We start from the raw sequence: 18,555 nt of genomic DNA on the forward strand, positions 1-18,555 counted from the left end.
AGTCCTACTTATGCCCCTTGATCTTCTATTTTGCAACCAAAAACAACTCATTACTCGTGAATCAATAGGTAATTAACACCTATAATATCAGAGGAATTAGAATATAACAATTGCAATGATTGCTCTGTGTGTTTTTTGTCACCAGTATTATATTTTAGTTAGCACTGCCTCCACGGCTATGGCATGATAAGAACTGCTCTGTATTCCTAAAGTTTGACCTTTCTGGCAAAATATTTAATTGATTCAGTATAAATTATGGCAACAGTAACAACATAAACTAAGGTAAACACAGTTAAAAAAGCTGAACTGGATACAAATCAGATGCATGGAACACATTCACTTTTGTATATCCCAGGATTTATTTGTTATCAGCTAGTATGAATCAAATGTTAGGGTATCAATTACTTCTTGTAAACTAACATTTATTGTTATACAAGTCAACAACAACAACAACGAGATCTCTCTCAACTGCAGAAGAAGAACAGGAATGATCCAGCTATTGAACAGTTGGATTCTTTGGGACTTTTTCGGAGCAACCATTCACCTTCAACACCACCTGTTAAGCTGCATTCTCTGTGATCTTACCTGTGGCAGTTCTCACCACTGCTAAATGTGTTTGTTTGCTTGTGGTAATTAAAAACAGGCACATCATACATTATTTTAATAATATATCATTAGGAGCACGTTGGACCCTTCATCATGGCCAGGTGATGATGCTGAACTGGTTGCTGCAAGCCAGGAAGGCAAGTAAGACAGAGTTAATAAATGAAAACATGTTAAAAAACAATGTCTTAAATGTTACATTTTTAGACATGTTCAAGAAACATCCCAAAGCAACTGCTTATCAACCTGTACCCACTGCTGTCCATCCTGCCCATGTGTCTTTCCAGCCTGTGGCGGCTGCTGCTACGTTTGTTCGGCCCGAAGCTGCTGCTGATGTCCGGCCAAAAAAAGCATTCAGCCTCTTCTACCCGGCAGAAAACCACTGCTGGCTGTCCCAAACCCCCTCAGGTCCCTCCTGTGCAGCATGCAGCCCCGGGATATGTCCCCCTCCACATCCACGGCTTGTGACTTTCCCATGGAATTCAAGATTAAAAGTGTATTGTCATAACATACACAGAACTACACTGTATTTATGTAACGTATTGTTAGTAAAATATCACTCGTCACCGGCTTGGTCTTCAAAATCAGGATACATGTATTTATTATTCTTGCAAAAATGGAAGTAGTCATCACACACAGGGCTGCGTCGGACAAATAGTTCCCAGAACAGTGTCCTTGACATGCTTATATACAAGAGAGTGTTACAGTCACAAGATGCAGAATACCGGTTCAAAGCAATATTCAATGTTTAGTTCAGATTAGCTAGGGCCTGCGTAAACAATAAACATGACAGTCATATGTCTATCTCCATAGAGGCTGAATCATCATGTTAATCGTGATAACATAGCTATCATATGCCTAAAACAGTGTGTCCTGATCATCTTCTAGGTAATCATACATCTCGTTACGTACACAGCTACGTAGGGCCTTTGTTATCATGTGCTACTCTAATATTAGAAGAGTACATTCAGTATTTTTCCAACATAACCCTCCTGTTTATACTCAGTATACAACTTAATTGAAAATACAAAATGTTCAAATGTAAGATAAAAGCCAAAAATAAAGTTCAATCAATTAGCTCAGCATAAATGTAAGGCATAACAATTTAAATGTTTCAATTTCAATCGGATTGTTAACTTTTTCATGTGAATCCTCATGTCGTTATAGTCCAATGTTTTCTGCTTTGTCAGTCAATTCTTCTGAAAGGGATATACGGCCTTGTAACTGTGCAATCTGGGGCTGTATTGTTAAGGATAGGGTGCATGTTATGTTAGGGACCCCTGGGGTCCTTTTCCTCAGGTCTTCTAGCCTTAAAGTTTGATGTCCATCATGTTGTGATCTTGTCTGGGCAATTTAACCATTCTTCTCTTGACTCTGATTTGTGAATCTGATTTGTTAGTTACAATGGATGAGGTCTCGGTAGCATTGGTTTCAAATGTAAGTTTTCGCTGTCTTAGGTTCTCAGTCTCCCCCAATAATAATGGTTTTACTATCAAGAGGGCTATAGTTCAAAAGATGCATGAACCACAGCCCCGGTCTCCTGAAGGGGTGCCATGGTCTATCATGTGCTGGCTGGTACATGGTGTGCCAGTTTCTGTCGCTCAGACTTGTCACTGTTCTCCTGCTAACAGTCACTCTCTAGTTCTGCTGGATTCTGTTGATTTCTTCACTGGTTTGAGACAAGTGGCTCTATTGGTGACACCTCCCTTTGTAGCCAGAATTCCCCACAGCAGAGTTGAGTTTCTGTCTTTAGTCCTGAACAGCTCCAGTCAGGTGAATCCAGGATAGTGTCTCTGCTCCTCCAACTGCAGTCGGTGTAGACAGGAGCACTTGTTAGGGACTCTCCCACTTGGGCGAGTGCCAGGTTTTCCTCTTCATCACTCAGATGAAGACCCACTGTCCTGGTCTCACTGGCTGTGTGGGGTCAGTTGTTTCCTGTGTAGGGGGAACAACAATACTTGTGATCTCTTTTCTTCTCAACATTTTAGCAATATTTTCTGCTGTGTTTTCTCCAATGATGTTATCCTCTCTTACAAATTATTTTGGCGGTCCTGGTGATGTGATTTATGTGGTGGTTGAATTTGAGCTGACTGTCGAAGATGACTCCGAGGTTGCGGATGTGAGGGGGGGAGATAGAGTGTGGCTGTCAATGGTGAAGTTGAAATTCTGGATGTCTTTGATACGGGATGGGGGGCCGATGATGATGATGTCTGATTTGGCACTGTTCAGTTGGAGATAGTTTGTTTGCATCCATGCTTTTATTTCTGAGAGACAGTTGGTGAGAGTGGAGTGTGTTGTGGGGGTGATGGTTTTTGTTGAGATATAAAGTTGGATGTCATCGGCGTAGCAGTGAAATTGAAGGTTGTGGCGACGAATTATTTTGCCAAGGGGGAGCATGTAGAGGATGAAGAGGAGGGGGCCAAGCACCGAACCCTGGGGGACACCTTGGGATAGAGGAGCAGTGGAGGACGTGCAGTTGTTGATGTTGATAAACTGATGTCTGTCGGTGAGGTAGGATTTCAGCCAGGAGAGTGCAGTGTCGGTGATGTTGAGTGATGATTCGAGGAGGGACAGCAGGATGGCGTGGTTGATGGTGTCGAATGCTGCGGTGAGGTCGAGGAGGATGAGGATGTTAAGGTTGCCGGAGTCAGAGGAGAGGAGGAGGTCGTTTGTGATTTTGAGAGCTGTTTCGGTGCTGTGTTTTGATCGGAAACCGGATTGAAATGGCTCAAAGAGATCATTGGAGCTGAGGTGGGCTTTAAGTTGTGAGGCAACGACACGTTCAAGTATTTTTGAAAGAAAGGGGAGATTTGAGATGGGCCGGAAGTTGGACATGATGTCAGGTGTGAGTCCAGGTCTTTTGAGAATGGGTGTGACAGCAGCCAGTTTGAGAGAGGGGGGAACTGATCCAAATCTGAGGGAGGAGTTAATGATGGTGGCGATGAGTTGGGAGATGGCAGGGAGGCTCTCTTTAACAAATTTGGAGGGCATTGGGTCAAGTGTGCAGGTGGAGTTAATTCCAGTCATGAAGTCGGACAGTTGCATGGGGGTCACAGGGGAGAAGTGGGACAGGGGCTGTGAGGTGAAGGGGGGGGGAGCCAGGAGGGGAGGTGGGGGGTGCTGATGAGGGTGTCAGATTGCTGTAAATGTTGCTGATTTTGGTTTGGAAAAACGAGAGGAAGGAGTTGCACTGTTCGGTGGCGTTGTCACAGGGTTTGAGGAGTTTGCTGATGGTGGAGAACAGACGCTTGGGGTTGCTGGAGCCAGACTGAATGAGTTGTGAGTAGTAATTAGACCGGGCTGCTTTGAGTGCGTTACTGTACTGCTGGAGATAGTCTTTGTAGATTTGAAGATGGACTGTTAGTGTGGTTTTCTTGTGTTGGCGTTCAAGTTGACGTTTCCTTGATTTAATCCAAAAAAAAAATACATGTGTGCATAGATGTGTTTCCATTACGATTTTTGTCCCTCAGGTGCATTTGCTTGCATGTCCCTCTCTTGATCAATGTGTGTGTCAAAATGTCAGTTTGACATGTGCCTGGATCACATAAGAAAATAATCTCTTTTCCTTGTACTTCCTAAGTTACAAATGTTGTTTCTGATTGTGATAGTATCCTATCTACTGTGTTTAGTTCCAACATCTCAAATTCTGTCTAATGTTCCGGTGTTAAAGGTCGTCAGTCTGAAACGGTCATTGAATGTACTCCCTCCGTGTGTGGCGTGTTTGTGTGGGTGTACATGACCTGATTAAGTGGCAGATTCTAGTTGCTTGACTGTCCTCCTCCCCGCTCCTCTGTGTCTCTCTTCAGCCTGCAGTCACTTGTTTTAATGTCCTTTTTTTTACATTACATTTTTGCCACATATGAAGCCTGTTCCCTCCAGTGTGCCTCCTCTCCCCTTTTTCCATCCTCCACGGCTCCGCTCGCGCCAGTCTCTCTCTGTTCACCTCAGAAAAGAACAGTTGAGCAGAAAATGTGTTAGACGTGTGGTGATCATAACATTTCCATTATTATGTATTACCCTGCTTTCGTCTTATCTCAAATGTTCTTGTCCTGTATAGTTATTGCTGCATGCACAGCATAGGATGTCAAAGTCTAGCTGTCTGCCATCTTACTTGATGTTTCTGGACAAACTCTGAAGTTGGGCCATTTGTTGCTGTTGAGAATATGGTGATGCCTCGTACTTGTTTTGGGTATTATCACTGTTTGCATCAAAACACAACCCTTAAAACGAGCAAAATATTGCACCACAGTTTCACCTAATCTCTGTGTACATTCCGTGACTTTTTGCATAAGGAACATTAGTGTCATTCTTAGCAGAAATGATTTGACATCATCTCTTTTTAATATGAGTATTAACCGATCTGAATTGCCTACCCGATGACATACTGCTGGTATGGTTCCCCAGGTGGTCTTCTGTTTGCCTTTGGGGGTTGGTGAGCGCTGAGGCTTTGGGCATTTGCAGCAGAGTGGAGGGAAGAGAGGAAAGGCGGATGTAGATTGTGGGTAGAGGTTGGCACCGTGGGAGAGTGGAGTGTAGGGCAGGTTTTTGTTTGTTGTAGGCCAATCGCCAACTCAGATTCCACAGAGACACAGGAGGGTTGTACGGGGGAGGAAGTCGTCTGTGTCGACTGACCTCTCATGTTTCAAAATGGAGTTAGGTTCAGGCTAAAAGGTCGTTTGTGTTGAGAATTATAACAAATGGAATGTCAGTTGATAATTTGGACTCCTTAGAGTCTAAGGAGTCCAAATTATCAACTGCTCATTGTAATCACAATAGCTTAGTGTTGATAGGATAAACAATTTGAAGCATTTTAATATTTATTTTTTGAACTTATATTAATTATCTGATGCCAGTTGGAATAATAGATAATCAACACAGTTTACTTTTTGCAGCAATGGCTGTCTTTATCAGCCTGGCTTTGGAATTTCTTATATACATAACGTTTATCATTAACATACATTCACAGGTAAAAAAGCTCAACTGGATACAAATCAGATGCATGGAACACATTCACTTTTGTAGATCCCAGGATTTATTTGTTATCAGCTAGTATGAATCAAATGTTAGGGTATCAATGACTTCTTGTAAAGTAACATTTGTTGTTATGCAAGTGAACGACAACGAGATCTCACTCCACTGCAGAAGAAGAACAGGAATGATCCAGCTATTGAACCCAGTTGGATTCTTTAGGACTTTTTCTGAGCAACCATTCACCTTCATTGATTCAGTATAAAGGATGGCAACAGCAACATAAACTAAGGTAAACACAGGTAAAAAAGCTGAAATGGATACAAATTAGATGTACAATTATGTACAGGGAGGCTGTGGCGCAGTGCATTGGTGTTTGCAGTGGGGTTTGAACCTGTGCTCCCCTGATCTAGTCAGCATGTCGTTGTGTCCCTGGGCAAGACACTTCACCCCACAGTATTGAGTATGTAAGTCGCTTTGGATAAACGCATCTAACAAGTAACATGTAATGTACATAAAAAGTATTTACACCTTTTTACATTAATGACGTACATATGAATGAAAACTATTTACAATATACATCAAATATAAAAGTCGACATGAAAAATAAACTTCACCCCAAATTGCTCCTGTGGGGATTGCCCACAGGATTGAGTATGTAAGTCGCTTTGGATAAAAACGTGTAATGTACATAAAACTATTTACATTAATGACGTACATATATTTACAATATACATAATAAATACAAAACTCAACATGAAAAATAAAAATGATAACACAGCAAGTTGAAAAACATTTAAATGACCATTTACAATATTTACATAGCAACAGGTCATTGCTCCAACACGTCAACAACAGCTCTAAAATGTTGGTAACTGTTGTAGACTGTGTTCTCCAGACCCTTTGATGGAGACATCCTCTTCACAGGGCAGAAGACTTTGCGCCTGTACTTTTTGTGCCCCTGAGTGGGTTGGCCACAGCACGTGCACGTCGGCAGCTTTTGAACCCGGGACACTTTGGCTCCTACTCCCGAGGGCTCGTCCATCCCCTTGCGCTTGTAAAGCGTGGACCTTGCCCATGATGAGGGAATGCACTCGAGAGTAGGGGGGACAGACACATCAGCAGACGGGGTTGCCTGAATGGCAGGCAGTAAGGGCATTGAGGAGGGCCTAGCAATGGCTGGGGTTGGCTGACTGGCAGGCAGGATGGGGCCAGGGAAAAGGGAGGGCACAGGTCTGGCGATGGTACTGGTGGCAGGCAGTATGGGACGTCCAGCAATGGCAGGCACGATGGGCCTCGTGGAGGGGCCAGCAATCGCCCGGGTTACTGTGGATGGAGAGGGGGAGGGCAAAGGTCTGGGGGCCGTGACACAGGTGGCAGTGATGTCTGAGGGTGTGAGAGAGGCGCGATCATGTCCCTCCTTCCCTTCAACGACTTGGTCCCTGCCGTGCTGGGTGTCGGCACGTACTGCATCAGCGGGTAGTCTGGTGGAGGGAGGACTGCTGGCTGGTGTGGCGCTGGAGGCAAGTGGGCACAGGAAACGGAAGTTGTCTTGGAGAGCATCGCTGGCTGGTTGGTTGCACGCAGGTTGAGGAGGCGTTCTTGAGCGCGGATGAAGTCACGCACCGTCTTAATGTTGATCTTTGGCAGAGGAAAGCCTGCTTTAGATAAGACGGGATCGTCTACCAAAACCCGGTGCTGGATCCTCTCGTACGCCTTCAAGATGGTGGTCATCTACGAGTCCCATCTCCACCAGCAGGGAGCAGAACCTCTCCAACTGCTGGAAGCCGGGAAGAGGGTTTTGACTGCAGGCATCCTTCTGTTAAAGAAATGACATAGAAAATGTGGTAAGTTAAAATGGATACATTGACCACTGATACAGTGCATTTTAAATTTCATTCACTTACAAAAGCAGGCGGGTGGACAGTGGAGGTTTCGTCTGACGAGTGTGATGTGGGGCAGGATGGCATCCAGCACATTGTCTCCCTCGCAATGTGACTCCCCGTCGCTCTGGTACGCCTCATCTGCCTCTGGATCTGGAGTTGGCTGCCCGGGCTTAACCACCTCCTCATCTGGACCGGGCCATCGTGGATGATGTCCTCCAGTGTAAAGGGGCCAGATCCTGATTCACCAGTGCTCTGGCTGAAGAGGTACTCCAACCCCAGCAGCTCGTGGGAATCCACCTCATCGGGGGCCTGGAAATTCTCCTCCACAGTCTCTCCAAACAGCTGCTGACAGCGGGTGTTGAGGCGGTGGATGAGAGGCGCCGAGTATGTCCTGTGACGCCGTCCCTTGCCACCATACACTGCGTCGGTGCTCCTGTCACAGATCCACCGTGCGATGCCACTTATCAGGTAAACCTGATATGGCCGTGCTGCACAATGGGGACCTGAGAAGAGGAGGGTAGCAGAGTAACGGAAAGCTTTTATTGTTGTGTAAATGTTAGTGTTTTATTGTTTACACCAAATCCATCATTTGATGCAACAAAAAAGAAAAGAGATGGGCAGGCAACGTGTGACATCTGCAGATCAGCTTAGATATTTTGGTTATTACTGAGCTTGGGAAATGCTTATCTGCAACCTGGAATAACACGTAGAACAATTTTGAAGCGTACCATATTTGTATGCATAGGCCAATTGAAATGTTTAATGTTCTCCTATTTGACATGTTCTATTTCAAGAGGATTAATTTGCTTTTAATTCCAACTGCTTTCCTGTTCCTACGCTTTTTGAAATTGCTTTTTATTATTAGACGTGTATATTGTTATTATTAATTAAAGCGACTACACTTGTGTACCTGGGATCATGTGAGGCAGAGACTTGTGGAATCGATCCAGGCTGTTGCTTCCACGCAGACTTTTGTAGTAGGGCAGGTCCACACTGTTGATGGTTGTGGTGCGGGCCACCCTATACATATTCATCCCTGGTGGATCCTGGATGCACTCCAGGTGTCTCTGCTGCCCAACCCACATCTCATCAATGGCTCCTGTAAAGGCACATATACATACACACATACAGTTTATTATTCTCACTTTATATGCTACATCATCTGTATTGAAGCTGAAATAATGTTTTTGTATGAGATCATACCAGGTGTTTTAAAGAGGCTCACTCCACTCTGGTCCAGCCAAGCCCTTCAGCTCCTCGATGGCCAGGTGGATGAGCCAGAACGTTTCCTGAGCTCCGAGTGTAACCCTCCGCACGTGGTGTTGCAGCTGACCTCTGGTGATGTACAGGTGGACGACATCCTGTTCCGACACGGACTTGAATGTGTCCGGGTCCTTGGCTCTGATGGCCTTGATCAGCAGCTCGAGATCGGTGCGGTTGTAGGCCAACACTGCCCCGGCTAGTGTGGACTTGAACACGCCATATTTGCTGTGCGAGTCTGTGCGTACGGCTGCGTCAAACCGGTGGATCCAGTGAAAGATGTCCAGACGCACAACCATACCACCGTCGAACCACTCCTGGAACATTGTCTCTGCGGCGGTAGGGCCCTGAGCACGACAACACCCGCGGTCAATGTAAAGGATCTTAGGGACCGGTTGATAGGCCAGCTGGAACCTGTCCATGACTCCACGGCACATGGGTTGCAGCTTCTGTGCAGACTCCTCACAAGTCAGCACAAAAGAAACAATCTGGTAGTATTCGTTGCCGATGCTGGTAAACCACTCGGCCGAGCCACGTCCCTGCCCAGACAGCTTCTTCACCACCTGAACTGTATTTAAAATAAATAAATAATTATTATTTAAAGGAAGCACAATGTGGTATATTGTAATTATATGTAACATCATCATTTGTGTGATAATTGTATGTGATTTGCATCGTACGGTAAAGAACGATGTTTTGATTTACATTCTTTCTTGGTGGAATCCATCTTCATGACGGTGCCAAAAGTGGAGAGGATCTGGCTCCGGTAATCCTGCACATTGTTCGCCTCTGCCAGCAGGAAGGCATGGCGCAAGAGCCGCGCTATGGGGAGCTGTTTTTTGGCAGGTGGAGCCTGGAATGTCTGCCTCATTGCAGAGACGATCCCTCCGGGTGCAGCTATGGTCACGAGGAGTGTGGTGTACAGGTCCTTGTGATGGAGGTGATTCTCCTGTACCTGCCGCCACACCTTCTCCATTGTGTTCCCTTTAGTCCCGTCCCTCAGAAGGTGCACGGAATTCCTGTCTACGCCATGCCTGTAAGTAGAGTCACAGTTGATATATGACACATTTTGAAAAAATTGAAATGCACACACATGTTAATGTATAGTATAGTTTGGTATAGAATGTGAAATAAACACACATGGTGGTAAGGACGGCAGGAAAGATGGCTTGGTGAGCCTCGCTGAGCTGGGATAGGATGGCGTTATCCCACGCAAGCCACCGGCCCACTGAGACACCCTCTTTGCTCCTGGCTGCCTTTGTACGGGGTCCGCAGGACAGCACCTCTGTGATCACTGTGTACCAGCCGGACACATCACAGATGAGACGTACCTATAAAATAGACAGGGAAATCAAAATGAAGGCCAGCATAAAACTTTCAGTGCCCATTTCATACATAGAAACACATTTTCAACTGTAATGTCAGAGAGAATGTATACCTTGGAGTGGTAGCCAGACTTGGAGAGGTGCACATTTCTCCCACTGCCGACACAGTGTCCGGGGGAGATACCCCGCGGACACTTGAGCGAGTACCTCCACACTCCAACGGGGCGCCACACAAAGACCCGGCTCCTAAAAAATAGCTGCGGAGTAGGCAGACCGCCCCCGACAAAGCCAGGAGGTCCCGGGGGATAAATCCACATCCGGTCAGACTTCATCACCCGTCGCCTCTTGATCTGACCTCTGATGTCCTTGTATGTCTGAACGGGGGAAAACAGCCCTCTTTCAGCCAGGATATGTCGGCAGATGGGATGCCACCAGGGTTCTCCCACAAACGCACCCAGCCCTCTAGATCCACCTGTAACACGCATAACATGGAATACATTAGAGACTTATAGGGTAAGAAGTTATGGTATAACATTATTCAATGAAGGAATTAAGCAATTTTCCACTAGTACAACTATCTTTACTTCTGCGTCACTCGGGTGAGATGCCATCGGAAGGTCAAAAGCCGTGGATGTCGAAGGGGACATATGAAGGGGACATATCTGGGTCAGCAGGACTGTGCAGGACTTAGTGACTTCCGGGGTTTTTGGATGGCCAGCAGAGGTTTTGTGCCTCGATGTTGGCTTCTTTGCCTTCACAGAAGCAGTAGCAGGCCGGATAGTAGGAGCAGGCTGGACAGCAGCAGTAGCAACATCTTCAGGCCGAGTGACCTCTGTTTCTTTGGGATGGCCAGCAGAGGTTTTATGCCCAGATGTATGCTTTTTTGCAGCAGGCCAGGCGGCAGCAGCAGCAGCAGGGCGGCAGCAACAGTAGGCCGGGCGGCGGCAGCAGTTTCATGCTGGACAGACACATCAGGAAAATGAGCAGCAGCTTCGGGCCTGACAGCAGTGCCTCCAGGTCGGTAAGCAGTTGCTTTGGGCCTTTTCTTGATCCTATCTAAAAATGTACCAAACAAAGCACATTTGAATTAGGATTATTATTTTTGAACATGTTTTCCTTCATATATTAACTGTGTCTCACTTGCCTTCTTCCACAGCCTGGCTCGCAGCTACCAGTTCAGCATCATCCCCTGGCAACGAGGATGAGTCCAGCGTGCTCGTCTGAGGTTAGTGAAAACAAATGTAATGATAATTTGATGCCAGTTTTTAATGACCAAAATAAAACAACACATTTAGCAGGAGTGCTGATATTGATATGACAGTATGATGTGACCATGATTTGCAACTCTTCCTGTGTGATAACACAGGAATAATAAATTAAACACTTACTTGTTCCTTGTCCGTGATGTATTTACGGAACCTCTTCAACTGTACGCTGGTAATTTGGGTCACTGGTGTGTGCAACCACTTGCTCACAGACCTGTAGGCTTTCCCCATCCTTTCCCTCTGGACACCATTGCCTTTCACAGGGCTGTCCTTTTGGGATTTGTACTGGCCATAGAGTTCCCACATCTCCTGAAAGGTGCTGTTCTCAAAGCCCTTTTGGCCGTAGATCCACCTGTCCACATTGGCCTCGAGGAGACAGGAGACTTGTGGGAAGCTCTCTCCGTATTCTGTGAGAAAGTCTTTTACCCACCGGTTCCCCACATCTCCCTTCCGGTGTGGGTCTTCCACTTCTACTTTGTGCTTATCAAGCAGACTGCAATAATAAACATTTAGTGTCATCGTCGTAAAAGCACTGCAATTGTGATGAGGAGAAAAACGAACTTTGTAAAGATGAATACTACACTTTTATAATAGCCATAAACACAACTTATATAAACGCTTAGCAAAAACATTGTATTAAATATAATATACTTACAACGTTATGTAGCCCACGTCATTTTCCACTAGCCAGTGAAAGGGTGCGTTGACATACTGGCCAAATGGCAAGACCAGCTTTCCCAGGCACTGCTGGCGTGAGGGCTTGTGGTTGGCTCGAAGGAGCTTCTCTGCTTTGGCCATGGCAGTGGCCTTGCTGAGCAGCTCCACCGGAGGTGTGGAAAAGCCTTTCTCTTTTCCCGATACAAATGGGCCTCTTTTGATGGCACCACAACAGCCTGTTGTCGATCTCCTGGAGCTTGGGGATTCAGGATGCGGAGAACTGGTCGCTATCTCTGCTTCTCACTGTAATGCCTGACAGCATAGACAAAAACAACATACATAACTTGTATACCAACATTTTTTAGTTTCAGTGATGCAAACACAGGTATGGTGAAAAAAGAGAGAACTATACGAAGCAGAAAAAAAACAGCGTAATATACCATCTGACCTGTGCTATAATACTTCAATTAACTGGCTATTCTTTATAATATACTCAGATCAATAGGAGACAGAGATGTTAAGTTATAAATCAAGGGTTTTTATTATTATTTACAGCAGGGGTGGGGAACCTTTTTCCTATACATCCTCCGAGGGCCGTACACATTATTGAACTCAACCTCTGATTAAAAAAACTAAAATCACAGCCCATTCATTTGGCCTTTCTTTCATTCTGTGCAAAGAAAAAGCAACCTCTTAATCCAGATATTTTACTATGACTCACGCATGCATGCACGTGCACGGTTGTGGCATGACCACCAAAACAGAAAGATATGGACACAAGGATGGATTTTTTTTTAAATATTGAAGTTAAAAGCATCAATCTGGTGCACTTTGAGAGCAACATGAGGAGATCTATGGGTACATCTTTCAACACCCATTTGAAACAGAACTGTAAGCAGATTTTTCTTTTTGGATATTTTAGAAATCACTCTTTTAAACTCTATTCTTGTTATTTTTAACAACTTTTTTGTCACTGTCATAGTATTTTATACCTGTTTTTAATTTAGTCTTTAATGTCTCATTAATAACTATAATGATCATATCAAGGTGTGCCTTAACCTCACTGAGCTGAGGTTATTTGAGCCTCTCAGGAGAGAGCTCTCTTCCACCTAGTTGTAGAAAAGCTCTTTAAATTCATTAGCATAGCTAGCTAACCAGATGCTAATAACAACAGATCGCCACTGTGCTTACAACTAAAGACACAGCCACGCAAACACTGCGGCATGTGTACGGCTCCTTATGGGTACTGCAATATTTGAAGAGCTGGAGCGACGTTCCGGTGCTCTCCGTCAGCACTCTAGTAGTCTACACTCCTTTCAGACGAGACATAACCACGTGAAGACACGTTACGCTCGTGTTGTGTTCAAGGAACCTGTCCTTGGCCAGGAAAAACAGGCACTCCCTTGTTTAATTATTTTGCGATCTAGATTTCTTCTTCTTTTTTGAAGTGAGAAATTGTCTGTAGTCGGACCCCCCCCACCAAAACGAAAACTCTTCGGTTCTCCACGAATTACACAAGTCACCCAAATCAGCGTTAAAAAAGCGGTAGGCGCCGAAAAGCGACTAATTTGCATCACTGTAGTTTACAAGAGGTAATTGATACCCTAACATTGCTTTATACCAGATAGATGGATACTTTAACTATCCCAAATTGGGAAATGCTTATGTTAGCACTATGTCAGGCATTAAAACGGTGGAATAAAGTATTGACACTATTACTACCAAACATATTAATATTATGTTATGCTATTGTTTGTTTTTCACTTTGTTCTGACAGCTGAACTTGCTGCTCCACACAGAGAGAAGAGCAAAGAGGAGATAGTCTGTGTGAATTACTTTAAATTGTGGGTAAGGGTAGATAGCTCCCATTGTTCTGTGACCTGTCAATCATCAAACCGGGGTCATATTTGATTCTGTTCATTTGTATCTGAAGTTGTACCCATGAAAGAATAGTTCTACCGCAAAGTTATTCTCCGTGGAGACTTCTGGCAACAATCTTGATTCTGATTGGCCAGAAGACTCGAAAAAACATCAGCAAAGATGTTTTATTGAGAAGATGATCACTACGTGACAGAAGTTTTCAAAACCGTTTATGGTCTTCCGGTCCAACGCTTACTGAATGCACAGCGTTAGAAAATCGGGCCTTCAAAATAACAGTTTGACCCCCCCCCCCCCCCCCCAGTTGCTAGCAGCTTATTGTGATTTTATGCTAGATAGACAGGCATTGTTTTGATATAATAAATTAAGCATTATTGTTAGTTAAGCATTAGTTAATATTTACAAAAACATGTTGATACACTTGTGGAAAGAATATTACTATTTACCCACAATAAAGATGCAGTGATATTAATCATCGGACTAGTTTAAATTATTAGGGGATGCACTGTTCCTGGAAGTACTGCAATAACAGCTAGATGCGATTGGACAGTACAAGTCCCCATACAACTCTAGGTTCCAAAAATATACATATTAAACGGTAAGAGCACGTGTAAATGCCAATAGTGTATATTTTTTTGCAAAGGTTTATATTAAACAATATTTTTGTAAATGTTTTGTACAAGAGCATGATCTCGGCTCAGAATAAAAAAAAATCACATTTTATTTAAATTATATATGTGTGAGCAGTGGTGTAGTGGGGATTTTTTTACTGGGGGGACGCTATTTTAATTAGCTCCAAACAATGCCACACAAGTGCGCACGTGCGCAGTGCATTCACAAAACGGGCAGACAGGTCCACAGAAACTACTGGTATGCTTAGTCCTACTTTAGTTACTGTACTGCAAAAAGCAGACGGCGCTGCGCTCAACACACACAGACTCAAAACCATGGACACACTGGCACATCAATTACATAAACAATGTATAGGCCTAAATTGCATAAACTACAGTATTTCTCTCTCTCTCTCTCTGAAAACAAACAAAATTCCCAAAGTTGTCTTGAAATTAACTTATTAAATAAACGAAACGAAAAATATAGCCTACTTATGCAAACAACATTGAATCTGGACTTGAAATTATTCTGATTAGACCTAGCCTACATTGCACGCGCGCGCACGCGCACACACACACACACACACACACACACACACACACACACACACACACACACACACACACACACACACACACACACACACACACACACACACACACACACACACACACACACACACACACACACACACACACACACACACACTCTTGTTTCCTCCGCCACATCTCCTCCGTCCATACCTCTGGGACAGCTGAGCTTGAGCTAGCCAGGGGAACGTTGCTAGCGCAGCTAACGTTAACGTTAGTGCTAGAATTATCCACGTCTTCAGGCGGCTCTTCTGATGATGTAGTAGCAGCTTCACTTGTAGCTTCGGTGCTGCTAGCCTCTTTCTTCTTGTGAATTATATTCTTTTTAGAAAATAAGTCAAGTAACATTTTTTTCTGCCATTATAGAGCTTTTTCGTGAGTGTTCTTGAGGGAAAGAGCTGCCGCAAAATCGAGATGGGTCTGTCTGCAGACTGCAGCAAGGAGGCGTTTCCTATAGGGGCGTTTCCTAACTTTTTTTATCCAGCTGCTTTTATAAATCCTCGCAGAAGAAGTCATTGTTCTAGTGATGGGAATTCCGGCTCTTCTTGCTGAGCCGGATCATTTGGCTCACCAAGAAGAGCCGGCTCTTTCGGCTCCCAAAGGGCTCTTCAGTTTACCACATATTATACCTTTTAATTAAATCAAATGTAGCGCTGTTTTGACTAATGATTTATATGTGTACACATATATCACTTAAATTATTCAAGACATCCTTTGTACTAAAGTATTCAAAAGTAAAAATTACATGTTTAATATAAATTATTTGCTGTGGCCAATTGTTTTCATTGCATTTACAGACCCGTGTAACTCTCTGATACCACCCAATTAATGCATTGACTTGCTTGTAGAACCACGCTACACAAAACAGATGGCAACACCTATAAAAACTATTTTAAAAAAGGGGCTACTGTATCAACCTATATAAAGTATATAAATATAGTTTTTCTCCCTGCAGGAGAGGGGAGCGTGCTTTGAGATCAACTCAGCGGTCCAGCCATATACATCATCGCTACGGCGACATATATTCAGTTGCCAGTTACTTTTGGCATTAGGGCAGGGATATCTTTCAAGGTTTGACATAATGAGTTGTGCTACTTTTAAAGCAAGCAACGATGTTTTCAAATCTGTAATTAAAAAGCTCCTCAAAAACACTATAGAAGCAGTTCCTGCCGTTGTTACGTTAGTTCAAACAGTAACAACGGACTACTTTTCTTAGCGGATGCATGTCAATTTAAATCAATACAAAAAACTATTTTTTAAATCAATAAAATCTTTTTCTAAATCCATAAAAGCATTTCAATTATTATTGGGAGTCATGTCGTTACTTTGTTGAGAATGTGGCCATGTGTAATAAGCGGGATAATGTCCACATTGCATAATGTGCCTTCATGCCGATCTAGATCCCTCCGCAAAAACAAAACAAAAAACGTCTCGTTCGCGGGCGAGAGCCGGCTCCCGTCGTTCACTATAGGAAACGCCCCTATAGGAAACGCCCTATAGGAAACGCCCCTATAGGAAACGCCTCCTTGCTGCGGTCTGCAGACAGACTCTATTGGCAAAATCGGCTCGCACACGAGCCTGATGACGAATCATAATTTTTTAAGGAAATCGTTTTTATTTCTTATTATAATTATTGTGAAATGTATTATGTTTTTATCATTATTACAACAAATACACACTTGCAACTGATAACACTGGCAATGATTTTATATTTATTAGACTATTGAAAAAAAACATCATGCTCCAAATAAGTGGGGGTACGGCGTACCCCCGCGTCCAACGGCCACTACACCACTGTGTGTGAGTGAATATTAATAACACTATAACTGAACTTCCCAAGTCTTTTAAATAGTAGCACAGACTTTTTCAAATTTGGATTCCCACTTTCACTGACAAGTCAACTTCGATTTTGTAAAACTCACAACCCTCTTACAGTTATATTGATTATCGAAATGTGTTGCAGACTTTTAAGAATATTTTTGTCATTTAACAAGTTATCAGGGGAGAGCGCGAACGCAGTCCCCCACTACCACAAATTATGCAATCGAGATTCCCACATTTGAGGAATTCGCAGAGGTCAGCTCGACCGGTGTGCAATGGCCAAGCCTCGCCCTGGGTGAACCACCTTCTTGATCATGGTATCTCCCTTGCCAGGTAAGTATGAGTTGTACACATCGGAGTCAGGCATCTCATTCACACACATGATACACTGAATAAAGGTGCTGCAAATATAGAGACTACCAAAAACTAAGACATATAAAAAGGGGAGGATTATCTACAGGGAATGTAACACAAAATACTGTCTTTTGTGCGTAAAATGACAAAGATCTTTCAATTTAACTTGGATATATATCCCATGAAGCAATGCTACATTGCAACAACCCCGCCCCCCCCCAACTCCCATTTCAAATACTTCCTCTCATTTCAAACACTTTGCTGCTGTTGGCAGGCAACTGACATTCCTGGTACTGCCACCTAGTGGTCTGGAGTGGTAACAATGCTGGTTCTGTAAATATAAAGGCAATGCATTAACACAAACAGCAGCCTCCAAAAGAAACCCATCTTTCTAACAGTTTAAACAATAACTAAACATGATGTGTTAATATACATGAAATGATGATTCAATTACAAGCACCGAGTAAATGCATTCACAAATCACTAATTTGATGCGTAAGAGCTTTCTTCAATTTAACAAAGATAAAAACGAGACAATTAGTTATTGAGGCCAAGAAGTAATGAACTAAAGACAGTGCTCAGTTTTAAATCAGTAATATTATAAATAATGAATAAAAGCCAGACACGAGTCCTTACTAACAACAGAGTATATCACATCACTGCCGTTTGAAATCTTTACACTGGCCTTACTCTGATCAGTCAGAGTCACAATTAAACATGGAGAAGCAGCGTTCAGGTATTATGCTCCATATATCTGGAACACACTACCAGAACACTGCAGGTTAGCTGGAAGTCTCTTTTCTGTTAAACCCAGGGGGAGGACTTGTTTAATTGCCATTGCTTTTTAACAACACTATTTATATCTTATCCTTGTATTTCTAACCCGTCTTGTCCTATTTTGGATTGTTTTAGTGAGTGTTCTCCTGGCTTTTTAATTAATTTCCCAAAATGTATTTAAATTAAGTGTAATATATATGGTTCCTTTTGCACTACGTCCCAATGCTTTGAAAGTATTTGTGTCAAACTCTTTGAGTTGCATGCTGTTGAAATGCGCTCTTAAATACACTTCCTGCCATAAAATAAACAACTTCTTGCAGCTTTTTCTGGGACAATACTTTCCAGCTCCGAAAACAAGATTTATACACATTGTAATAAAGTAAAAAAAAACATGTTGATGCACTCGTGGAAAGAATATGACTATTTTCACACAATAAAGATGTAGGGATATTTCCTGGAAGTACTGCAATAACAGTTAGATGCGATTGGACAGAACAAGTCCCCATACAACTCTAGGTTCTGAAAATCTACATATTAAAACGGCCAGAGCATGCGTAAA

The 18,555-nt window shown here is 43.3% G+C and overlaps 1 protein-coding gene and 1 non-coding gene across 2 annotated transcripts; both read right to left on the minus strand.

The window, feature by feature from the left end:
- Positions 1 to 6,403: 6,403 nt before the first annotated feature.
- Positions 6,404 to 8,954, minus strand: LOC117439645 (uncharacterized). The gene is made up of 5 exons (XM_034075630.2): positions 8,661 to 8,954; positions 8,368 to 8,556; positions 7,479 to 7,960; positions 7,258 to 7,390; positions 6,404 to 7,140 (listed from the first exon to the last, which is right to left on the minus strand). Exons 2-5 carry the CDS (start codon positions 8,540 to 8,542, stop codon positions 6,404 to 6,406), a joined length of 1,527 nt encoding a protein of 508 aa, XP_033931521.1. The 5' UTR covers positions 8,543 to 8,556; positions 8,661 to 8,954.
- Positions 8,955 to 17,042: 8,088 nt separating this feature from the next.
- On the minus strand, positions 17,043 to 17,206 carry LOC117440409 (U1 spliceosomal RNA). The gene has a single exon (XR_004551268.1). It is a non-coding gene; the product is annotated as a U1 spliceosomal RNA (small nuclear RNA).
- Positions 17,207 to 18,555: the final 1,349 nt, after the last annotated feature.

The sequence above is a fragment of the Pseudochaenichthys georgianus genome, chromosome 24 (assembly GCF_902827115.2).
Source record: "Pseudochaenichthys georgianus chromosome 24, fPseGeo1.2, whole genome shotgun sequence".
Classification (NCBI taxonomy): domain Eukaryota; kingdom Metazoa; phylum Chordata; class Actinopteri; order Perciformes; family Channichthyidae; genus Pseudochaenichthys; species Pseudochaenichthys georgianus.